Source organism: Pristis pectinata, chromosome 3, assembly GCF_009764475.1.
Source record: "Pristis pectinata isolate sPriPec2 chromosome 3, sPriPec2.1.pri, whole genome shotgun sequence".
Classification (NCBI taxonomy): Eukaryota; Metazoa; Chordata; class Chondrichthyes; order Rhinopristiformes; family Pristidae; genus Pristis; species Pristis pectinata.
The window spans coordinates 87,506,053-87,529,920 of record NC_067407.1 but is presented as its reverse complement, the minus strand read 5'-3'; the positions used below and the strand labels follow the sequence as shown (position 1 = coordinate 87,529,920).

Genomic DNA, 23,868 nt, shown 5'->3' with positions numbered 1-23,868 from the left:
AGACTGGGTGAATTCCGTGTCAAATTAGGTATAAAAAGGGGGAAAACAGTTTACATTTTATGCAACACATACAACGTGCTGGAGGAATTCAGCAGGTCAGGTAGCATCTATGGAGGGAAATAAACAGTCGACATTTCGGGTCAAGACCCTTCATCAGGACCCTTCATCGGAATCAGGAGTTTAAATTTTCTATTTTAAAACCAACAAAAATTGCAGGAATAACATTTGTAACAGTTAATTTTCAGTTTGTAAGAGGGTTTTTTTCTCTTAATGGTTGTCACATTGTTAGCAAAATACTTAAATTTCAAAAGGCAATACTTCATTTCATGTGGCAAGTCTAGTTTGTAAATGCTGAGCAGGTACAGTAACTTTTACACCTTTTAGTGGTGGGATGCTGCTTTTGTGGAACTCGCAGTGAATTAGCCCATCTTGGATAGTAAGGTTCAGATTTTGAACTTAAATGTGCATCTGTTCCCTGATTGAAGTGCTGTACAGTTTGTAAATGAATATCAGAGGTTTACTGATATCAATGTTACCTTGACAGGAAGTTATGGTCAGCTAGAAATGTAGTTGTGAGCACTTAACCCCCACCTCTTTCCTCCCCACCCCCAACTCCCATGTTGGCATTTATTGACAGATACACACATTTTTATTTAATTTTAATCCTGGTGATGGTTATATCTGTATAATCTGACCTAGCAACTAAAGGAGAAGCCACAGAGATAAAAAGAAATGGTATGTTAAAGGAGAAGTATTAAAACACTGTTTCATTGGGTTTCATCAAACCTGAAGAAAGACAGCTTTTCAACAGGTTCTGGATTTCTTACAAACTATTCCTACTTAATATACAGCCTTAGAAACAATCAGTTGGATATTTTTAAAGGCACTTTGCATTTATAAAGAATCTTTTACATCCTCAGAATATCGCAGTTGATTTCTTTTTGAAGTGTAGCTGTTTTGCAGCCTAAAAAACAGTAGCCATTGGGAACATCTTCCCTGTATCAAGTCTGTCTAGTCCTGTTAGAATTTTACAGGTTTTTATGAAACCCCCTCTCATTCTTCGAAACTCCAGCAACTTTATGTGTAACCAACCAAGTCTCCTAATTCATCAGATCTACCATTCCACGAATCATTCTAGTAAACCTGTCTTATACTCCCTCCATGGCAGGAACATCCTTTCTCAGATAAGGAGTTCAAAACTCTAGACCAGGTCTCACCAAGGCCCTGTACAGCTGTAGCAAGACATCTTGTTTCTATAGTCAAATCCTCTTAGAATATACTATTTGTCTTCCCAATTGCTTGCTGTACCTGAATGTTTGCTTTCAGTGACTGATATACAAGGACACCCAGGTCCTGATGCACCTTCCCTTTTCCCAAACTACCACTGTTCAGATGACCTGCCTTTCTCCTTGTAGAACCAAAGTGGATAATCTCTCAGCTATTCACATTAAACTGCATCAGTCATGCATTTAACCACTCACCCAACTGATCTCAATCCCACTAGATCCTCTTTGTATCCTCCTCACAGCTCATACTATTTCTCTGGCCACCCCACCTAGAGGTTTGTGTCGCCTACAAACTTAGAGATGTTACATTCAGTTCCCTTATCCAAATCATTGATATATATTGTAAGTAGCTCGGACTCAAGCATGGATCCTTTCAGCAAGCACCCCAATGCCCACTGCCAGACATCAGGAAAAAGATATGTTTACTCCTATCCTGATTTTTGTCTGTCAACCAATCCTTGATCTATACCAGTATATTACCTCCAATCCCATGTGCATTAACTTTGCATTCTGTAGTTACATCTTTAAAACTCCTTTTTGTAAACCTCTGCTAACTTGTCCAGTCCTATTAATGCTTTTCAGGTGTTCTTTTATTGTATCTTTTATAATGAATTCTGGTATTTCCCCCAATACTGAACTTGGTTCATTGGTCTGTAATTCTTTTTTTTCTCCTATTTTTTTAAATAGTGGGATTACATTTGCCATTCGGCAATCTGCAGGAAAAGCTCTAGAGTCTAAAAAAATTTTGGAAGCCGATGACCAATGCATCCACAGACACAGTTTGACAGAACAATGAAGAAGAGCATATACGCTGTCACCTTTGCTCATTTTCCTGTTTAGTTGAGGCAAGCATTTTTTAATTTTCCTTGCATTATTAGGATGGTAAATACATACTTTAAAATATTTGCAATGAAACTTCTCCAAGAAAGGGCATATGTAAGATGAATATATCACAGCTGTCTGGTCACTCTAAAGCATGGATGACTTATGAACTATAGAGACCATAAGCAACTCTCTTTTCTCATTAGATTGCTGACTAATATGATGCCTTTTAGGTGACTGAATTAAAATAATATTGTGACTGATGATTTTTACAGTGGGCCAATACAAACACTTTTTTGTTACCACAGAATGCAAATCTGTGGTCAGTTAGTCCTGCAGTGATTATACAGTTACAAGCAATACATAGAGACTTTATCCTTCACGTGGTATCCCTGGCAAATAAACTACTCATTTACATGAGTCATTTTCTTGAGCTAAGATGGAGAAAAGTTTGACATTTGTTCAAGTTCAGTAGATATTTCTTAGTCTAAAAATTTAGGGACAAAGTCCTTTAACTTAACCTATACATTGTCTTGTGGTCAGTTAACATTAAAACAAATTATCAGCAAATTTTCTGCCTTTAGCCTTGTCCATTATTCACATTCACAAACAACAAATTTTAAAGTCAGAATATTCTTGTGAAATCAGTGATTAGGTTTAATGCACAATATAAATCCATATTTATTACAGGACTCAACAGTGTGCGTAATTTGTATCAGCTGGATGTGTGCATGGTCCGGACCACTCATATCATCCATAGCTACTGCAGGTGATCATCTTTATCAAGTAAATAATACATACTATTTGCCTTGATATTAAGGTTCACTTACAAATGTGCTGTTAGTTATATATTAAGCATGCCAGCTGTTTTAAATTGCTATGTTATCTAATGGTGGTTATCAGTATTGTGATATTAGAATCAGTGAATATAATTCACCTGCTTAACTAACTTCATGTTCATCATTCCTAAATCAGATTGTGCTGTATTTGCTTTCAGTTTAATGATTGTTTTTCTGTTGGGGAAAGATTACTATTTTAATTAGTTTTTGTATAAGTACTCGATGAAAATTGTCATGAAGTTCAAATGCAAGTCTATTTAATCTCAAAGTTGAATAAAGTAATTTTGTGTGGATGGATAGTAACAGCTTGTATCTACCCAATTTTTCTCTCTTCCCTTTTCCTTGATTATCTACTTTCAAAAAAATCATCCTTAAGCAGGATAGGCTTTAGGTACCTCACAGAAACTACTGGTCAGCCTCTTTCACCCAGTCATTTTTTTATTTCACAGGCAATGCACAATTAAAAACAGGTCCTTTGGCAAAATTAGTCAGTGCTGACACTGTGTTCCACACTTCCCAGTTCAAAATCAGCACAACAAAGCCAGAAGGGATTGGTACAATGTTATGATTCCATTTAAAACAAATATGCTTAAAAGATGAAATGACAAAAGGACGTAACAATGTTAATCAGGAAGCTTTGTCCAAATGTGATGAATTTGAGAAGAAAGTAAAAACATCAGGTATTTAATGATGAGAAAACAACATGCAGTTGATGATAAGAGGTAATTTTTTTGTCCTCCAGCCAATCTTTTGAACTAGGCTTACAACTTAGTTTCAGTGCTATAAAAATATTGAATCAATTCAATTTAATCAAGTGTCTTTGAGCTAAAGTTAAATTATTGCACAAAGCCCCATTCAACCAAAACTCTGTGCTCATTGACTGACATCAGGATGCATTGGTTATGCTTTCACCTTCTGGCTGGTGAAAATGCAGAAGTTTGCATCATAAGGGAAGGAATAATGTGTCTATCAAGTTGCATTTGGAAGGTCAGTAGCAGCCACTTCCCTCTTGGGTTTTGGCTGGACAGGAGTGAAATGTACTTACTGACATGAATGTGGCAGCCATGAGTGACATCAGAAGAATGCATTCTAACCACTGATAAATTGTCTGGGTATTAGGGTGTGAAGATTGATGTTTCTACTAAGTGCCAAGAAACAGTGGAAGAGAAAGGCTGAAACTTTGTTTCTGGGCTCCAGTTACCTTGTAGTTCTTGTGGCCCAACATGAGAGAGGTTTTTGCATGCTGGCTCTTAATAGATGCCTTTGGCTAGTAGAAAGGCTGATTCAATTTCTGCGCTTAAACTGAGGTTATGTATAATCAGAGCTGAAGGAAGTGGTCTCTTTGTATCTGCCCTGCTGTAATTCTTCATAAGTTTAAACATGTATGACTGATCATTCAGTGTTCTCCTCAGTTCCAACAAAAATAGCCCCACATATTCAAACTTTTCATTGTACTTATATTTTATCATGCTAGGCAACATTTTAGAGAGTGAATCATACTTTTTTATTGCCACAGAGGATTTTCCTGTTCAAGGTGGTTTAAAATTGCACAGTGCCTGATTTGCATTTACATGAAGTTTTACACTGATTCATCATACATCCCAGGCTTTATCTTCTATACCACTCGCCATCAAATTTAGTTTTCCATTTTTCAATTTTTAATCTGGGGCACTACTATTAAAGTGTAGTTAACTTGAATCTCTAATCCCTCTCTTCTGATGTATCATCCACATTTTATCCATTGGAAGTATATTTCTGTCTTTATTTAACTAAAACTTAATGCTTCACATTAACTGATATTGAATTCCATCTGCCGCAATTTACCCATTTCACTATCTTACCAGCATCACCTTGTAATTTCTTCAAAATTCTTATTGTTATTTTAATATTATTTTCAAACTTGGGCACCTCTACATTTAGCCTAACATCTAAATCATTATTATTAACAAAACTAATTGCTAACTGAATCTTGTGTGATATTACCATGCGCATCCAATAATTCTGCAGAACCGTTTTAGCACCTGCTTGCAACTTACAAGGAATAAAATAGTTTTCTACCCATCACCTAATTCCATAATTATCTCCAACATTCTCTTCCCTGTACCTTGTCTAAAGTATTTTGAAAGCCCATAACTGTTGCATTTCCCATTCAAAGGCAGCATATTCAGTTTTTAATCATCATCTATTGTGTCACAAGATGTTATTTCTTACCAAAAGTAATACCCAGCTATATAGCAGGACTATTACTTTTTTACTTTTTCCACTTTATAGCAGCAAAGCTCTTTGGGGGGTGGAGTAGAGCCTGAAAATTCATCTGCACTGTTCTTATGATAAGACTCCACTAGCAATCTGCCTAACAGTTTTTAAAAGATCTAAATACAAAACACAGAATTCAGGAGCACCAGTTTCAAAGCAAAACTATCAAACTCCCCTGGGTAATACTAATGTTTCATTGAATTGAATTGAATTCCCTGTATCAGTAGGATCTTTCTTCGCAGTCATGATTGCAAGAGTAGCCCTTAAAGGGTATAACCAATGCTCTTTCTAAGACTGGGGATTGTTGGCAAGGAATGAGTGTGTGTGACAATGGTAGGAGGAAATGGCAAAGTTCCCTGAAGGGAATAGAGGAACCTGCAAAGGTTTCTGAAGAACAGTGTTAGCAAGGGCAAAGGGACCTAGAGAAGGAGATACAGGAAGGAGATTGTCTTGCTGTCAAGACAATAACCTTTCCCTCAATGTCAGCAAAACAAAAGAGCTGGTCACTGACTGGGCAGACTGGAAGCTGGGCAGAGCACACGTTCCTGTATGTATCAACAGTGATGAGGTAGAGATGGTTGAGAGCCTCAATTTGCTAGATGTAAGTATCACCAATAGCTTGTCCTGGTCCAACCATGAGGGCACTATGGCCAAGAAAGCACACCAGCACCTCTACTTCCCCAGAAGGCTCAGGAAATTCTTACAACTTTTCAAAAGGCTCAAAATACATTTCAAGCCATTGGCAACATTTATCAGGTTTCAAACTGGAAGAAAATTGAAGTGGAAGGGAAATTGACATGAACGCTCTCAACAAAGTTTGCCAAAAATAACAGCATCACTCTAGGACCAGAATGGAAAGGACCAGATGTTGTGTTTTATCATGGTGATGCAGGATGGCCTTATTTGCTATGACATGTCAATACTGTTGTGCTAACTATATATTGACTACAGATGAACCTTCAGTACCATAATTCCAAACAAACTCATCTCCAAACTCCTAGACCAAGGACTCAGCATCCCCCCTCTGCAACTAGATCCTTGCCTTCCTGACCCACAGACTGCAATCAGTAAGGATAGGCAGCAACACCTTTGACACGATCACCTTCAACACTGATGCCCCAAAAGGCTGCATCCTCAGCCTCTTACTTTAATCCCTATACACTCATGACTGTGTGACCAGATTCATCTCCAAGTTCGCAGATGACACCACTGTAGTGGCCCAGATCTCAAGTAACAATGAGACGGAGTACAGGAAGGAGATAGAGGAGGAGATACAGGAAGGAGATCGTCTTGGTGTCAAGACAATAACCTTTCCCTCAATGTCGGCAAAACAAAAGAGCTGGTCACTGACTTCCAGAAGCTGGGCAGAGCACACGTTCCTGTATGTATCAATAGTGATGAGGTAGAGATGGTTGAGAGCCTCAATTTGCTAGATGTAAGTATCACCAATAGCTTGTCCTGGTCCAACCACGAAGGCACTATGGCCAAGAAAGCACACCAGCACCTTTACTTCCCCAGAAAGCTCGGGAAATTTGGCATGCCCCATTGACCCTCACCAATTTTCACTGATGTACCATAGAAAACATCCTATCCTAATGCATCACAACTTGGTATGGCAACTGCTGTGCCCAAGACTGCAAGAAATTGTAGAGAATTGTGGACATAGCTCAGTCCATCACGAAAACCAGCCTCCCCTCCATACACTTCTTGCTGCCTCATGCAAGCAGCCAGTATAATCAAAGACTCCTCCCACCCTGGACATTCTCTCTTCTCCTCCTCTTCCACTGGTCAAAAGACACAAACATTTGAAAACATGCACCACCAGGCTCAAGGATGGCTTCTGTCCTGCTGTTATAAGGTTCTTAAATGGGGCCTCTTGGATGATAAAGATGAACTCTTAACCTTGCAATCTACTTTGTCATGGCCCTTGCACCTTATTGTTTACCTGCACTGCACTTTCTCTGTAACTAACACTATATTCTGAATTTTGTTATTGCTCTTCCTTCTGTTCTACCTCAATGTTATGTTTTGAAATGATCTAAATGGCTGGCATGCAAAACAAAGTTTTTTGCTGTATCTTGCTACATGTGACAATAATAAACCAATTACTTGGAAAAAGTGAAGGCAAGTTTGATGCTCCAGAGATCCTTGTGAAGGATCACCCAGCAATACATCTAGCTCTCAGTTGACCAGATTTGCAAATAAAGTTGGTAGTATTACAGTGGGTGCAATTGTTTGGTCCCTACTCACTGTTGATATTCCTGGTACGTCATCAATCATTCAGTCTTGCTATTTTAAGGAACTAACATGTTTGGTTGATAAAGGGCCACCAGTGGATTTACTTAAATTTCCAGAAGGCTTTTGATGCTGCATCACAAGTTTTTGCAGAAAATAAAAACTCAGGTTAGTCTAGCAGGTTGATATGGCTGGAGAACTGGCTGAATAACAGGAGGCAAAATGTAGGCACAAATAGTTTTTCTGGTTAGCAAGATGTAATGAGTATTGTTCCTCAGGGATCAGCGCATGCGCCTCAACTTCTTACAGTTTATCTAAATGGTTTGGATAAAGGCACCAAACATCTGCTTGCTAAATTGTCGATGACACAAAGGTAGGTAGGAAGGTACGTTGCGAAGCAGATACAGAGATTGGAAAGGGATAAAGGTAAATTAAGTGAATTGGCAAAACTTTTGCAAATTGAGTTTAATGTGGGAACATGTAAAATCGGTAGGAAAATAAAGAACATGTTTTCTAAATGGTAGGAGATTGTATAGCTCTGAGGTGCAGAGGGATTGGTTGTCGTTGTACATTGGTAATAGGCAAGTATGCAGGTACAGCAAAAAATTAAGAAAACTGACAATGTTGTCAATTATTCTGAAGGGGATTAAATATATAAGTAGCGGAGTTATGCTCCAGTTATAAAGGGCATTGAGTAAAATACTAGTTTCCTTATTTAAGGAAGGATGTGAATGCATTGGAAGCACTTTTGAGTAGGTTGACTAGATTGATACCTGGAATAGATGGTTGACCTATGAGGAAAGGTAGGACAGGCTAGACCATTATCTGTTGGAGTTGAGAAGAGTGAGAGGTGACTTAAATGAAACGTGTAAGATCTTGAGGATGTCTTGACAGGATGGATATGGAGAGAATATTTCCTCTTGTAAGAGAATCTGGAACATGGGATCACGATCTCTCTAATCTATTTAAACATAAAGGGTTGCCCAATTAAAAAAAGCTGAGGTGATTTTTTTCTTTTATTGAGTCAAGGGTCTTTAGAACTCTTCCTCAAAGGGTCATGGAAGCAGAGTCTTTGAATGTTTTTAGGCACAAGTTGATCATTTTTTGATAATCGAGGATGGTGTATGTTACAAGAGATAGGCAGGAATGTGGATTTGAGATTACAATCAGATTAACGATGATTTTACTGAATGGTGGAGCTCACGTGATGGTCTGAGTGGCCTTCTACTTCCAATTCATGTGTTCATACGTAATAGAACTCAGCATAAAATTTTGTAATCAGAGTAATTCAGCATAATTATTATCCAGTCTTTATGTATTTAATTTCATCTTGGCATAAATTTATATAGGATATATAACACTATAAATGCTTATCTTGCCTAAACAGTCTGTGCTGGCACCAATCAACCTCCTTCCATCCTTAATCTAATTATCAGCATAACCAATTCCCTCAGGCTTATCTAAACTCTTCATAAAAACTGGTGCCTCAATTATGAATTGCCTCAACCATTCCCATTGGTGGCAAATATTTACATCCTTACCACTCTCGGGGTGCAGATCTTTCCAAGTTCCCTCTGATGTTTTGGTGACCATTGTATATTGACTGGATTGAGCAGAACTGGTGTAGGCCTGTCAGTCTCCCATAGTCATAAGACAGGTATGTTTGTGTGTGGCTCACACCCTACCTAAATAGTTCTGTAACTTATTTGTTCATTTTGTTTAGCTGTCAGCTTTGGGGTTGACACTGTTAGGAATATTGTTTAAGACATTTGGTATATATATTTTTAAAAAAACAAAAACAGCAGTCATGAAGGATGTGCTTTCTTGTGCAACATCCTCCCTCTATGATTGGAAATACTCAGTACAGGCAGTTGTAAATGTAGATTAATGTCTGTTGGCACTCTATATTTTGATATGTCTTGCATTAAAATTATCGACCAGATTTTCTGCTTCTAGCACATGGATGTAAAGGATAAGCCAAAGGAAGCATATGGAGGAAAATAGGGTCGGGAGTATTACACATAAAATGGAATTTGTTTGATAGATCCATCCACTTAAGTCATGGTCATTTGCACTCTGTTACAAGTATTTACTTCACTCAATGTGTTTTGCTGGATGCCTATTTGTAGCAGATTCAGCCTCTTTAATAAGATTCCATCCTAGACCCCATGGTGGCACTGCTTGCTGGTAACAGAACGAGTCTGAAGTATTTTGTCTCTTATCTTTTCCTCGAGTGACACAACACTGTGTTGCTATGGTGACATCCAGCAAAAGAATTGCTGAGCATACGGTTTACCAATTTTTTTAAATCAAATGTTAATTTACGGGAATGATTTTTCACTTGGATATGTTCTGTGACGTAACCCACCCATGAATGTACTAGTAGAAATTTGGTTCTGTTACAAAAGGCAGACTGTTCCCTTAATGAGAATGTTTGGGTGACAGAAAAGCACCTGGTGACTTAATAAATATACTCTGCAGTATCAAGCTGTTCCATTTTCCTGAGCTTCTGGGAAATATTCCATGTCAGAACATAATCTGTATTGTTGACCTGATCTTGAATGCAGTCTGTATTTACAAGCTGCGAAAGGTTTTCCTTGGGGAGTGAGTCAGTCTCAGCAATGTGCAAATGCTTTTAATGGAAAACGAACAGTAATATGGTGAAGTAGAATCTGAGGGCACATTACGCATTTCCCTTATCCAGGCACACAGCAGTGTGCTATTACAGCAATTGACTGAAACAGCCATGCTTTTTGTTGTAACATAATAGTGTGATTTGAGGCTTTCTGGTAACAGCTCTAACATAGTCATTTTTTTTCAGTGCTTTCTTACTAGAAATGGGACAATTGCCTTGTATTTCATGCATATATCTTTAATTTGTAAATACAAAAGAGAAATATATAACATATATTTGTGTTTTTTAAATTCGCTTTATTTTTAAGTAATAAACCTGATTTGAGTAAGTTATCCAACTGTGCTTACAATTGTGTTGGACTCGGTCATGCAGAGGGGAAAGGTTATTGCTTTGATTATTCCCGTTTGGTTCTCTGTTTCCATGAAATAAGAAATTTAGCAAATATGAATTTTTTTCAATTGTTTTTGAAACTTGTAAGTTGTAGCTGGAAGAGAAATAACCATTATGTTGTAAAACATTGGTTGAAATGATATAATTGTAAATGGTACAAGATAACTAGGAGAAACAAATTGAATAAGTACTAAACAGTCATTTATATTATATTAGTTACAATTCTTCAATTTGTTCCACTTCATCCATTTAACCTGGCTCATTTTTTATTCAGTTCATACTTTGCAGCATTTCACAGGCATAGGAATATAGGTTGTTTCCAGCTTCCACAATAGTTTGGAGGTGTGTGTGTTAGAAAAAAACCTCAATTTTCTTTTACAGTTAAGAATTACCCACCACATACATGGCAGTTACCTGACAGCATGCTTAGGGTTGAGAATTCAGGATGTGGGGAATTATTTGGCAGATTAGAACAAAATATTTTTGAGCTTAAATTTCCATGCACCTCTGCCAATTAACAAGAAATCTTGCATATTTTCTCTCAGATCAAAAATGACACAAATTGAATGCTTCTGGACCATGATCATTAAGAGGCTAAATTATTTTTCACAATTTAAGATGAAGATTCTAATACAATAATAGAATTCAGTAATATTTATCAAGCAGTCGTCTGTCTTTATATTTACACTCATTATTACTGTCCCCAAGCTGCATGCTCTTCATGCCAAGAGGGGTAATGGCTTCAACTTTCACACCAATAGTGCAGTGAAAACAACTGCTCAAACGTGTAGAGAAGATGTTTGCTAATTACCTTCTTTCTGTTCATGCCTGATTTTCAGTTGATAATTGTGCGTGGCAATGCATTTTAGGCTCAGCAAAGGCAGGATACCCAGACATTTAGTTATGGGCCCATACATGTACTTAATGGATTTGAAACTCGCTAAGTTTCCAAACTGATAAAATTGAAACAGGTGGGGAAAAAATAAGAAATACAAACACAAATAGGAATGAGACATCTTAGGACAGATTATAAAATTTCAGGGCTACAGTTGGATACCACTGAAGAAGACGTAGGCTTGAAAAACACAAATATTGTACTGTATGTTGATGCTCAGTTTGTTCTCCCACCTTTCATACTGTAGTATCTGAACACGTTTCTTGAACATGAGTCTAATATAGGCAGAATTTACTATACTATTTTAGAGAGGAGTAGAAGTATTTATCAAGAAAATTTGTATTTCTGACGAAAGTGATCAATCAGAGGCCAAGGTTTCAAAAAGAATTAAATTGCTCTCATTTTTTTCAGGCAGGGAATTATTCAAAAATCTAACTTCTCAGTGATAATTTCTAAATTGGCTTCCAAATACAATGCAATCTAAGGTGTTGGACACTCAGTACGCTCCACCTGAACACCAGATAGCAGTGACAAATTGATGCTGCAGCATTTCTTTTCTGCAGTCTTAGCATAAACTAGGCGAATGATGTTCCACTGCAGAATTCAATTTCACAGTTCAGTTGGGTCCTTGATTACTCTGCCAAATTCAGATTAATGTGCATTTAACTAACATGGATCAAATGGCTCATGGCAGACAGCCAGTAGTGGTGCTGGCAATTGATAGCAGTGTTGTGTTTTATGTCCTGTCCATCCGTAAGCACTGCTGGTGAAAGTGATTGATTAAATGAATCAGTGGTTGTAATTATATGCAATTGTGATACATCATGAGGCTGTGCCTAAGGTCTTCGATTGAGACTGTATACATTTTGTCATAAAGAGGTTATATCATATTGGCAGGGATTATTAGGTTTGCAGCAAGCAATACATGAATATAATTGGATTATCCGTTAGTTTTTTTTGTATTATAGGTGGATTATGAAAAACCACAAAGGGGTGTAAGTCCTCATATGACCGGGTCAGACACCTATCCTCGAGGCCCATCAAAACTACCTCAGTATCCAGCCAACCCCATCTACGCAACATCTAGCCATTATTTTTCATCATCATATTCCAAAACATCTCAGTACCACAATACACCTCCTCAGTCGAATTTTCAATATGTTAACCAAGGTGCTTACCAGTATCCAAGTTGGAGTTCTTCGATACAACAGCAGCCCACACGTGTATCCCATGAGCAATTCAGAGCTGCCCTGCAACTCGTAGTTAATGCTGGTGATCCACGCGAGTATTTAGAAAACTTCATCAAGATCGGAGAGGGCTCCACAGGCATCGTTTGCATTGTAACAGAGAAGCACACTGGGAAACAAGTGGCGGTGAAGAAAATGGACCTAAGGAAACAGCAGAGGCGGGAACTGCTCTTTAATGAGGTTAGAGAAAATCTCTATTTCATATATGAAAATGTCTTTGACGGTATAAAATAATACCAAAATTTATATTGACCCCATGAGTAGATCAAGTTAGTTTTCTATAATGACAATTTTTCTGACCTAGATGACACCTTCTATATATATCATGGAGAAAGATGTACATTGAGGGTCACGAGGTAGTTCCAGCTCTTTCTAACATAGAAGAATACAGATATGTGTATCAGAAGTGGCTTTGGTGTTCCCTGTGTAGAGTAAATGTCCATTCATCATTTCCACATAGCTGTTAATGCATATTTAGAGTTGTAGTGCATTGCTGATATGTCCTTCATAATTTGCAACCAAAAGGTAAGCATGTAGAGCTTTCATAAGTGAAATTGTTTTATTTTCATTTGATTGTTAAATTGCCAAAGCTATGACATTGATTTCTGAGGGTGTTTACACCCTTTTTTAACTGAATGCAAGATTTGCTATGCCGCCTTTCAAATAGCAATTTAAACTGGTAATAATATAATTATTTCAAGTACTAAAATTGTTGTCCTGGTAAAAGTTTAAAAATTACCTACATAGAAATATTAAAACTGCATCAACAACAAAAGCCTGTAAATGGTGTAGATCTAAAGCAAAGGCAGAGATGCTAAATATCTAGTGGTTTAGTAAGTTGGGGGGGGGGGGGTGGGATAAACCTAAAACTGTTGGCAATGAATTTCCTCAAAAGTTTACCTTTTCTCTGTTTGTTAGATGTTAAGAACTCCTTTGTGTTTCCAGCATTTAGCATTTGTTTGTTCTGAACAATGATATTTTGATATTTTACCGTTATTTTGTCTGAACACCCCCACCGCCCCCAATCACAAGATAACCCTCCAGCGTTCTCATTATCCTTGCTGTCAATTCTGCAGCCTTCAAAACTAGCACCGTTAATTTTGTCTCCCGTAGTTAACCTAGAACAGGGTGGGGTCTTTAGGAAAGAGATTGAGCTTGGTGTTATTAAGATGTATCTCTTTATCATTTTGTCCAACCTGATCACTGCAACCTCTATCAGTCATGTATCTGCATCCATGTCCATAAGGCCATAAATTAGGAGCAGAATAGACCATTTGGCCCATCGAGTCTGCTCCACCATTCATGGCTGATATTTTTTTTCTCTCAATCTTATTCTCCTGCTTTCTTTCTGTAACCCTTGCCAAAAAATCAAGAACCTATCAATCTCTGCCTTAAGTACAGCCAATGCCGTTTCCACAGCCCTCCCTGGCAATGTATTCCACAGATTCACCACCCTCTGGGTGAAGAAATTCCTCCTCATCTCATTTCTAAAGAGATGTCCCTTTATTCTGAGGCTGTGCCCTCTGGTCCTAGACTCTCCTACCAATGGAAACATTCTCTTCACATCAACTCTGTCCGGGCCTTTCAGTATTTGGTAGGTTTCAATGAGATTTCCCCCACCTCATCCCTCTGAACTCCATTAAGTACAGGCAGCCACAGAACCATCCAAACAAGCCTTTCATTCCTAGGATCATTGTTGTGAACTGGGGCCCAAAATTGCTCTCAATATTTCAAATGCGGTTTGGCTCACGCCTTGTAGAGCCTCAGCAGTACATCCTAGCTTTTATATTCTAGTCCTCTTGAAATGAATGCTAACATTGCATTTGCTTTCCTTACTACCAATTCAACCTGCAAGTTAACTTCAAGGGAGTCCCGAACCAGGACTCCAAGTCCCTCTGCACCTCTGCTTTCTGAATTCTGTCCCCATTTAGAAAATAGTCTACACCTTAATTCTTCCTACCAAAGTGCATAACCCTACACTGTATTCCATCTGCTACTTTGCCCATTCTCCTAACCTGTCCAAGTCCTTCTGGAGACTCCCTGCCTCTTCAACACTACCTGTTCCTCCACCTACCTTGGTATCATCTGTGGACTTGGCCACAATGTCATCAGTTCCTTCATCCAGATCATTAACGAATAAAGTGAAAAGTTGTGGTCCCAACAATGACCCCTGTGTAACTCCACTAGTCACTGGCAGCCATCCTGAAAGGGACCCCATTATCCCCACTCTCTGCCTTCTTGCTTTCTGCTAGTCAGTCAATCTTCTATCCATGCTAGTACCTTGCCTGTAATACCATGGGCTCTTATCTTGTTTAGCAGCCTCATGTATGGCACCTTGTCAAAGGCCTTCTGAAAATCCAATTAAGTAACATCCATTGACTCTCCTTGACTGCTTGTTACCTCCTCAAAGAATTCTAACAGATCTCCCCTTAACAAAACAGTGCTGACTTCATTCTATTCTATCATGTACTTCCAAGTACTCTGAAATCTCATCCTTAATAATGGACTTTCTAAAATCTTACCAGCTACTGAGGTCAGGCTAACTGGCCTATAATTTCCTGTCTTTTGCCTCCCTCCCTTAAACAGGGGTGTCACATTTGCAATTTTCCAGTCCTCTGGGATACCCTCCAACACTAACCCCCGCGCCCCCCCCACCAACTCCAGTGATTCTTGAAAGACCACCACCACTGCCTCCACAAATCTCTTTAGCCACCTTTTTCAAAAGTCTGGGGTGTAGTCTATCTGGTACAGACTATTTATCCACCTTCAGGCCTTTCAGCTTTCCCAGCACCTTCTCCTTAGTAATGGCCACTACACACAACTCTGTCCCCGACTCCCTTGAATTTCTGTTATGTCACCGTTGTCTTCCACTGTGAAGACTGACTCAAAGTGCTTGATGAAGGTGTCGACCCAAAACGTCGACTGTTTATTTCCCTCCATAGATGCTACCTGACCTGCTGAGTTCCTCCAGCATTTTGTGTGTCTGACTCAAAGTACCTATTCAGTTCCCCCACCATTTCTCTGTTCCCCATTATTATTTCTCCAGTGTCATTTTCCAGTGGTCCAATATCCACTCTTGTCCCTCTTACCCTTGAAGTATCTTAAAAAAAACTTTTGCAATCTTCTTTTATGTTATCTCCCCACACCACCCCCCCGCCCCCCTCCCCCCAATTCCTTTTTTAGTCGTCCTCTTGTTTTCCCAATCATCTGGCTTCCCACTAATCTTCACCATATTGTATGTCTCCTCTTTTGCTTTTTTATGCTGTCCCTGACTTCCCTTGTAAGCCATGGTTGCCTTGTCCTTCCCTTAGTATGCTGCTTCCTTGGGATGAAATTCTCCTGTCTCTCCCAAATTGCTCCCAGAAAGCCCTGCCATTGCTGCTCCACCGTCCTCCCTTCCTCCCTGCTAGGGTCCCCTTCCAATCAACTCTAGCCAACTCCTCCCTCATGGCTCTCTGGTTACCTTTACTCAATTGTAATACCATTACATCTGATTTCAGCTTTTCCCTCTCAAACTGCAGGGTAAATTCTATCATATTATGGTCATTGCCTCCTCAGGGTTCCTTCACCTTAAGCTCTCTGATAAGTCTGCCTCATTACACAACAACAAATCCAGAATTGCCTCTTCCTAGTTTTATTTTATGTGATGCCACCAAGCTGGATGAACAGATGATTACATAAAAGGGAAGTCACCATTTTTCATTCAATTTTTAAACATTTTACAAAGTACCAAACAAAGATTTAAACAGGCAAATGATTAATGGAAAAATGAATATTTTAACAATAAAGTATTATCCTACTTTGAAATATGTTTAAAATCCATTATTTTGAAATACTCATCCAAAGGAATTACAATCAAGAGCATAAAATGAGTTTCTTAGGGAGAATGAGTTTGTTCATGAGTAATTATGGCCTAGTACATTTGGAAATTTCATTTAGGCTTCATTCAAGAATGTGTTTAATTTTCAGTTCATTATGCAGAATCTACTTTACCTTAAGTTTGCATTAGTTCAACTGATTTGCTTTGATTCACAGTGCATGTGCAGGAGGGTAAACTTTGGATTTTGGTGATGAACTATGCTTGTATAGATATCCTGAAACTGCAGTCAATTTCAGCAGGCACTGACTGTTGCACAGTTGCTACAACATCAAAGCGTGGCCAGTAAGTCACTTACTTGAAATATTGTGGACAGTTTTATACACCACACTTAAGGAACGATGTAAAGGAACGTTTCAGAAGGTAACCAAGGATTTAAAAAAACTTCAGATATGCGCATTCACGTTTTCCAGACAAGAACTGCACACACTACTCCAGCTGTGGCTTAACAAAAGTTTTATAAAGTTGTACCATGACCTCCATCGTCTTTTATTCTATGCCCTGGCTAACAAAGACATATATCCTACATGCTTTCTTCACCACCTTATCCAACTGTGTTGCTACCTTTAAGGATCTATGAACATGTACACCATTGTCCCTCTGTTCTTCAGTACTCCCTAGGGCCCAACCATTCATGGTGTATATTCTACCTTTATTGGACTTTATTAAATGTATTTAGTTTTGTAATTTAAATAGTATATCTTTTAGATGTTTCAGGATCATACAGAAATATTTATTATTTTGACAGCTAACAAAACTGCAAGTGGGGCTAACAGAGGTTTTTCTGTGCTTCAACCAGCCTGGCTGCTGTCATTTTACTTGACTTGTGAACATGGTGATAACTTTAGTCTCTTTTATGCCAACTTAACATGACAGAAATTTTTTAAATATCTGTGTGCTTAAAAAGGTTGGATATTATCCATCAACACACAAATTCAAATAGCAGAATATTGATTAAACAGGCTTACACATTGTTGAGGGGAAAATCATTTAAAATCAATTTGCGAAAGCCCTCACTGTGCTTGTCCTGGTATCAGAATCACTGCCACAGAATGAGCTCAGAAATCACAAGCTAATTTATTCCCATTGGTTATGATGCATGTCATCAACTTCCAACAAATCAACCAGATTTCAAGAGATGTCATAAACATTCTCAAGCGTGGCCAGCCACAAATTACTTTGATAAGGTTTTTCCCAAATTTCTACCTCAACTTTGCAGGTCTGTATTTTTTTTCACAAAAGTAATTTTCCTCGTTTTCATATTGGACTAGGAAACAATCAAATTTCTTTTATGGAGATCCAGATTAAAGTAAACGGCCTGAGGAGAAGTTATGTTGACCACTGATCCTTGAAATATTGAACCCTTCTTGTATCTGAGAGGTAAAAATTGGTGGAGCAAAGGACTTGAGGGTTAACATTGTTTCCTGGTTTAAAGGAAATTTAAAGAGTGTAATTTTACAGCTCATGTTAATTAATCTTACTCCATTATCAAATTTGATTTTCTTCTGTAATTGTCATGTGACACTAAGATGGTTATTATATTAGAAGAGCATTCACATGTTTCTCCTCCTTCATTGCCTAATAATAACAGAGTTCTAGTATATGCCAGGAATCACTTGGGGAGATTGGGATAGTGAGTTGGTGTCTTTTGAATTTTTAAAAATAAAATATATCTAACTTCTGACTAACTTGGTACTGTTAGCAGTAACATTTGATCAATGATGGGAAAAAGAAGCAACTGTGTATATGATCCTAATTTAAAATCAGAATGCTGAAAATCAAGTACAGAGACCTACAGCACAGAAACAGGCCCTTCAGCCCACCAAGTCCTCACTGACCATCAACCACCCATTCGCATTAATCCTCTCCATGTTCGTATCGACATCCTGTCCCCACCCCAGCCCCAACCCCAACAGATTCGATCACTCAACTACACTCTAGGAGCAATTTACAGTGGCTGGTTAACCTACCAACTCGTATGTCTTTGGGATGTGGGTGGAAACTGGAGCACCCAGGGGAAACCCATGCGGTCACAGGAAGAATGTGCAAAATCCACACAAACAAAACCCAGGATTGAACCCAGGTCTCTGGTGCTGTGACACAGCAGCTCTATTAGCTGCACCACTGTGGTAAGCATCAGAGTTATCTGGTGGTAAATCAACTTCCAGAAACCATTCATTTTTGATTTTAAAAAAATGAATTTAAGGTAAGATTTAATTACAAAGTAGGCATGAAGAATATTGGTATCAATTTTCTTGAGAAATGCCAGCAGTTTGACTTGGATGTTAGACCCTTTATGAAATCCAATACTCAGTGCCAATTTCTTACAATTATACTGAGAAGTCTACCTGCTGGACCTGTGCCAGATTAGGCCTAGAGCAGGGTCTGCAGCTCTATTCATTTCATTCAGGAAGAAAAGAAAGATGGGTAAGCTTCAGGTGATGAATGTTTTTTGAATGAATTGAGTCTGCTTAATTTGTTTTTTTAAGTATTTGAGTCAAAGACATTCACAGGCTTATTATTTGACAGTTTTGGCAGCTGGTTTTGGCTGGAGCTGTTGAAGTATTTACATGGGAGTGGCTTGTTAAAGCCCTGCTACATGATCCCATTTACCTCTGGAGGATGGGCTTGGCTCTCCGTGCAGACCACTAGAGGGGAGAGAACCAGTGGGTGCAGATGACTTATTACTGACAGGATATGCCAAACTATTGAGATGTTGCTTGCCTGTAAAACCTATTGTCTCCTACTGTGAGAAGGAAAAGGTCCAAAAATATATTTCTGACAGTATATCTAATGTCCACATAACTTGGCTTTGCTTATGAACATGTGATCAGTGCTGGGTAAAAGAAATTACTGCATGTATAATCCTGATTTACTATTCCTTGTCTTAAAAAATACATTGGCGCCATGCATTTAATGAGAATTTTGCCTCCTGAGTGCCACCACGTTAGGGAATCCTGCAAGTAGACAGAAGTCCTGAATTTTGACACTGCTCTGCATTGGTAATATTTCTGACTGTGTTCCTTGGCCAAAGTCTAGTATTGGAGCTCATGCTTGCTGTAGTTCCCCAGTACTTATGTTGAGGAATCTCTCCCCTGAACAGCACTAGTTTACATTAACTGAGTTTACTCAAATATTTTTAAGCACTTTAATTTTTTTTCTATATATTTAGAATATTTAATATAATTATATTAATTGTGAACGCATATGTTTCCTGTTATCACTTCTTGACAGCTAAGCCAGAGTACATGGCTTAGCAAGCTGACAATTTTTTTTCTTCAGCTGTTTGGTGAACAGAGGCTATTCTGTTCCATTACACCCTACCAACCCCATGCATGCCCCATCAAGGAACAGCATTACATCATGCAACATCTTGCCATTGCACTGTGTGTTCCCACCCGAGATCAAGACGGTCCTTACAATAAGTAAATAGGGGCATATTCTGCAAAAGGTAAGTTCTTGTAGGTCAGTAGCAAGCACAGTCACTGGCAGGAAATTGTAGCCCAATAAGTCTCTCGGAATATCTCGCATGGAACCTCTTGCATGTGTGTTTCTTATTCATTTTTCTTCACGCATGGTTCCTTTGTAAAACAAGTTAAATTTTAATAGAGATTTCAGCAGAACACTTTCCTCTAAATCTTGAAGATTTAATGATCATCTGCTATCGATATGAGAGTGAGAATTACAGTGGCTATGCACAGATTTGTTTTACAATCCCAAGAAAATATTTACCATTCCCTTTTCCCAAATCTAAATTGTCTTCACCCGTGATAGTTTTGTCCTATAATTCTGCAGCACATCCATGACTGGCTGGAGTATGTCTTGAGAATTGATCATGGGTGATCATTGGTGTCCTTCTAATGTACTGCAGTGTTTTGTATTCTGAATGCTGTGGATCAAAAAAATTGTATATAAATTTAAAATATTATAATTTGTATCCTCTCTGCTTAGATCTTTTATAATTTGCTTCAGAGATCTATGACTTTCTAATGTTGTCTTTTTTTTTAAAAACTGAAGGTTGTCATTATGCGTGATTACCACCATGAAAATGTGGTGGACATGTACAACAGTTATCTGGTTGGAGATGAATTATGGGTCGTTATGGAGTTTCTGGAAGGTGGCGCTTTGACAGACATTGTTACACATACAAGGTTTGTTTTCAAATCTCTAAATTTTATTTTTCTGTCATAACTAGTTAATTTTCCAATCTATAAACTATATTGCTTTGATTGTAGTTAATTAAAAAATGTACAATTTGAGCCCTACTAAGTTAATCTGAATGATTTGTTCCATAATGGTAATATGAGATGAACCTGCCATGGGAGACTATTAACAGTTCCAATAACGTTGCTTTCATTGATCTATTTACTTGAGTAAAGTACATTGAAATGATATTATATCTTTGACATTTATACTTGGTACAATTATCACACATGCTACAGTGGTAAAAATTAAAAATGATGGAAATGCTTATGCTCGAAATGAAGATGGTTTAGCAGAGAAAATACATTGAGACCATGCTTCCAACATGTAACCCTAGTCAGCTCTGTAATGCCAGTTTTTTGAAGATTACTTCCTTTGAGGAGGGGGCATGAGGAGGCAGTTTTGATATAGCCTTTCATCAAAGTGCATTAGTGTGTATAATGTATTGTGTTGAATGTAGATTAGCTGCCAGCAATTTTGTTTGTGGTTCTTAAAATCTAAATAAATCCAGTTCCCACTCCAGATGCTTAACCACAACAATCCAACATAGTCTCTGAGGAGCGTGCTGCACTGTCAGAAGTAACATCTTTTGGATGAAATGCTAAACCGAGTTATTGATTATTCTCTCAGGAATGTAAAAGATTCCCAGGCTCAGTTTTGAAGGGGTGTGGTGCTTTGTGACCTGGCCAAAATTGAACCAACAGCATTAAAAAGAACTGATGCTTTTTGTGGCATTGTGCAAACTAGTTGTGGTATTTTCAATTACAGGAGCAATTGCACATCAAAATTTATTAACTGATAAGTGCTTTGCATGACCTCAGGGCTTGAAAGGCACCATATAAGCACCATAAAGCATAGGTATTGATAGATTCTGTACATGATCTATTTTGAGCATTGGTTTTATTCAAAATCTGCTGTGTAGCACAGCACTGCACATAATACAGAATAAAAACACTTCATTCCACAATGTTCAGAGATATGTTACAGAAGCATACAGCACAGAAATAGACCCTTTGGTCTGTTGAGCCTGTGTCAAACATAAAGCACCCATTTACACTAATCCTATAGTAATCCCATTTTATTTCCCCACATTCCAATCAACTCCCCCCTGATACCGCAATTTACAATAGCCATTTAACCTACCAGCCTCCATGTCTTTAGGATGTGGGAGGAAACTGGAGCACTTGGAGGAAACCTTCATGGTCACAGTGAGAACCTGCAAACTCCACACACACAGTACTGGAGATTAGCATTGAACCTGGGTTGCCAGAGCTGTGAGGCAGCTGCTCTGCTAGCTGCACCACTCTGCTGTTCCATAATTATTAATGATGCGCAGGACCAGAGTGTGCCAGATCAAGCTTCTTACGTGGAATCGCCATCCATGGTTTGCACACACTCGTGCTTTACTGGACCAGGTAAAAGGGGCCAGTCTTGCTGTCTAGATGGTAACTGGGCCTCAGACAGTGAATTATGGAGGCTGTGCCTCTGGAATGCTCCCAAAATAGTTGCATCAAAACTTTGTCAATTGTAAAATCTGTAAGCCAATTAATAGTTTTTAAAGTCTGATGTTTGAGAGACATTTAAAAGCTATTAAGTTGAAGTTATTTTTTTAAAACATAGAGCTAAGTTAATTAAAAACATAAAACTATCTCAATAATGAAAAATGTTAAGCTAAAGCTAAGTAAGACTTTCCCCATTACTTCTCAAACTGCAAGCATAGGATTTTCATTGAAATCAAGGGGGCTTTGAATGGTGATCCTAGCATAATGCTGAAGAACACCAGCACAAGCAAAGCCCATCAAGTGTCCACTTGACAGGGAACTGGCAGATCTTGACCTAAAAATCTGTTAATAAATCCCTGAATTCCACTTTTCTCAGCAGATTTTCAAAGGTTCAGGACTTACGACTGTTTAAACAGCTGAGTGGTTTTGACTGGAACTATTGGCAAACCTCGGCACAATCCTGCTTTTATGTTGTTACATTGATGTCAACCCAGTGTCGGTTCACATCCAGACTTGTGTGTCACCTGAGTGCCTAAAGTGGCACAACTGAATAGAAGTGTCATTATCTAAGGGGACGCTTATTTCCAAGCAGATCTATTGAGGCGTATTCAAGTGTGAGAAACTCCACAGTTCCATTATTGTAGAATTGCTCCCTTTGCTCTATTACAGAATTACAAATAAAGAGCTCAAATGGGACAGAACATGACAGACAGGACACTTACCTGTGTAAGAGGTATATTAAGCTTTCTTACTGCATAAGTCTTATAGAAGCAAACACAGGCTTCCAAGATTATACTTTAAGCAAGAAGCTTACTGTAGCCTCTTACATATATCTGTATTATCTCTGTCATTACTGCAGTAGTTTCATTTCTGGAGTTAGGAAAAACATTGCATGTCATTTATAAGGACCCCGAGCCACTATGGCAACTGTCTGAGTTTCCGTTACTTTGCCATTCTCTAGAAGCTGCTTGGGCCCCATGACACCATCTTGACATTCCATGCAGGCTGCAATAACTACTGTGAATGCTGCAACTCCATAGTGATAGGTTGCACAAGTCACTGAATGGCATTGGTTCCATGCTCTGGTTTAAGCCATGGATAAAGACAAAGACAGACAACTCCAATCCTGATCATCACCCATAGGTTTTCAGAAAGTTAGTCTTTTGCACAAATCATTAGCTACCTTCTTATCCCTGTTTCTAACCTGATCTCTAAGATTACGCATAGAGACGGTCTCTAAGCTGACAGCTGCAAAAATGCTTGCAATCAAGGAAGTGCCTTCTTCCTTTATTCTTGCAGGAGGAGAAAGTGGCTAACCCTCTTCATTGTGGGATGGAGCTGGGTGTAGGCACATGGGGAGGGGTGAAGTGGAGTTTGCTTTGGGGAGGCAGGATGGGTTGCAATGATAAAGCTAGAAATGATTGGGTCCATCATGTAGGGCTGCCATTGAAGGATGTATATAGAGTCACAGAGAAATACAGCACAGAAACAGGCCCTTTGGCCTATCTAGTCCATGCCGACCTGATCTTCTGCCTAGTCCCATCTATCAGCACCCGGACCATATCCCCCTCCATACTCCTCCCATCCACATACCTATCCAAACTTCTCTTAAATGTTACAATTGAACCTGCATCTACCACTTCTGCTGGCAGCTCGTTCCACCCTCATACCACCTTCTGAG

General features: G+C 38.6%; 1 protein-coding gene across 7 annotated transcripts in view; it reads left to right on the top strand.

Moving 5' to 3' along the window:
- The window catches only part of pak5 (p21 protein (Cdc42/Rac)-activated kinase 5), a 188,277-nt gene that overhangs the window by 153,926 nt on the left and 10,483 nt on the right, over positions 1-23,868 (top strand). For all 7 annotated transcript variants that reach the window (XM_052011483.1, XM_052011482.1, XM_052011476.1 and 4 more), the window contains 2 exons: positions 12,327-12,785; positions 20,500-20,633. In XM_052011483.1, the coding sequence (XP_051867443.1) occupies positions 12,327-12,785; positions 20,500-20,633 (593 nt within the window). The remainder of the gene's footprint in view (positions 1-12,326; positions 12,786-20,499; positions 20,634-23,868) is intronic.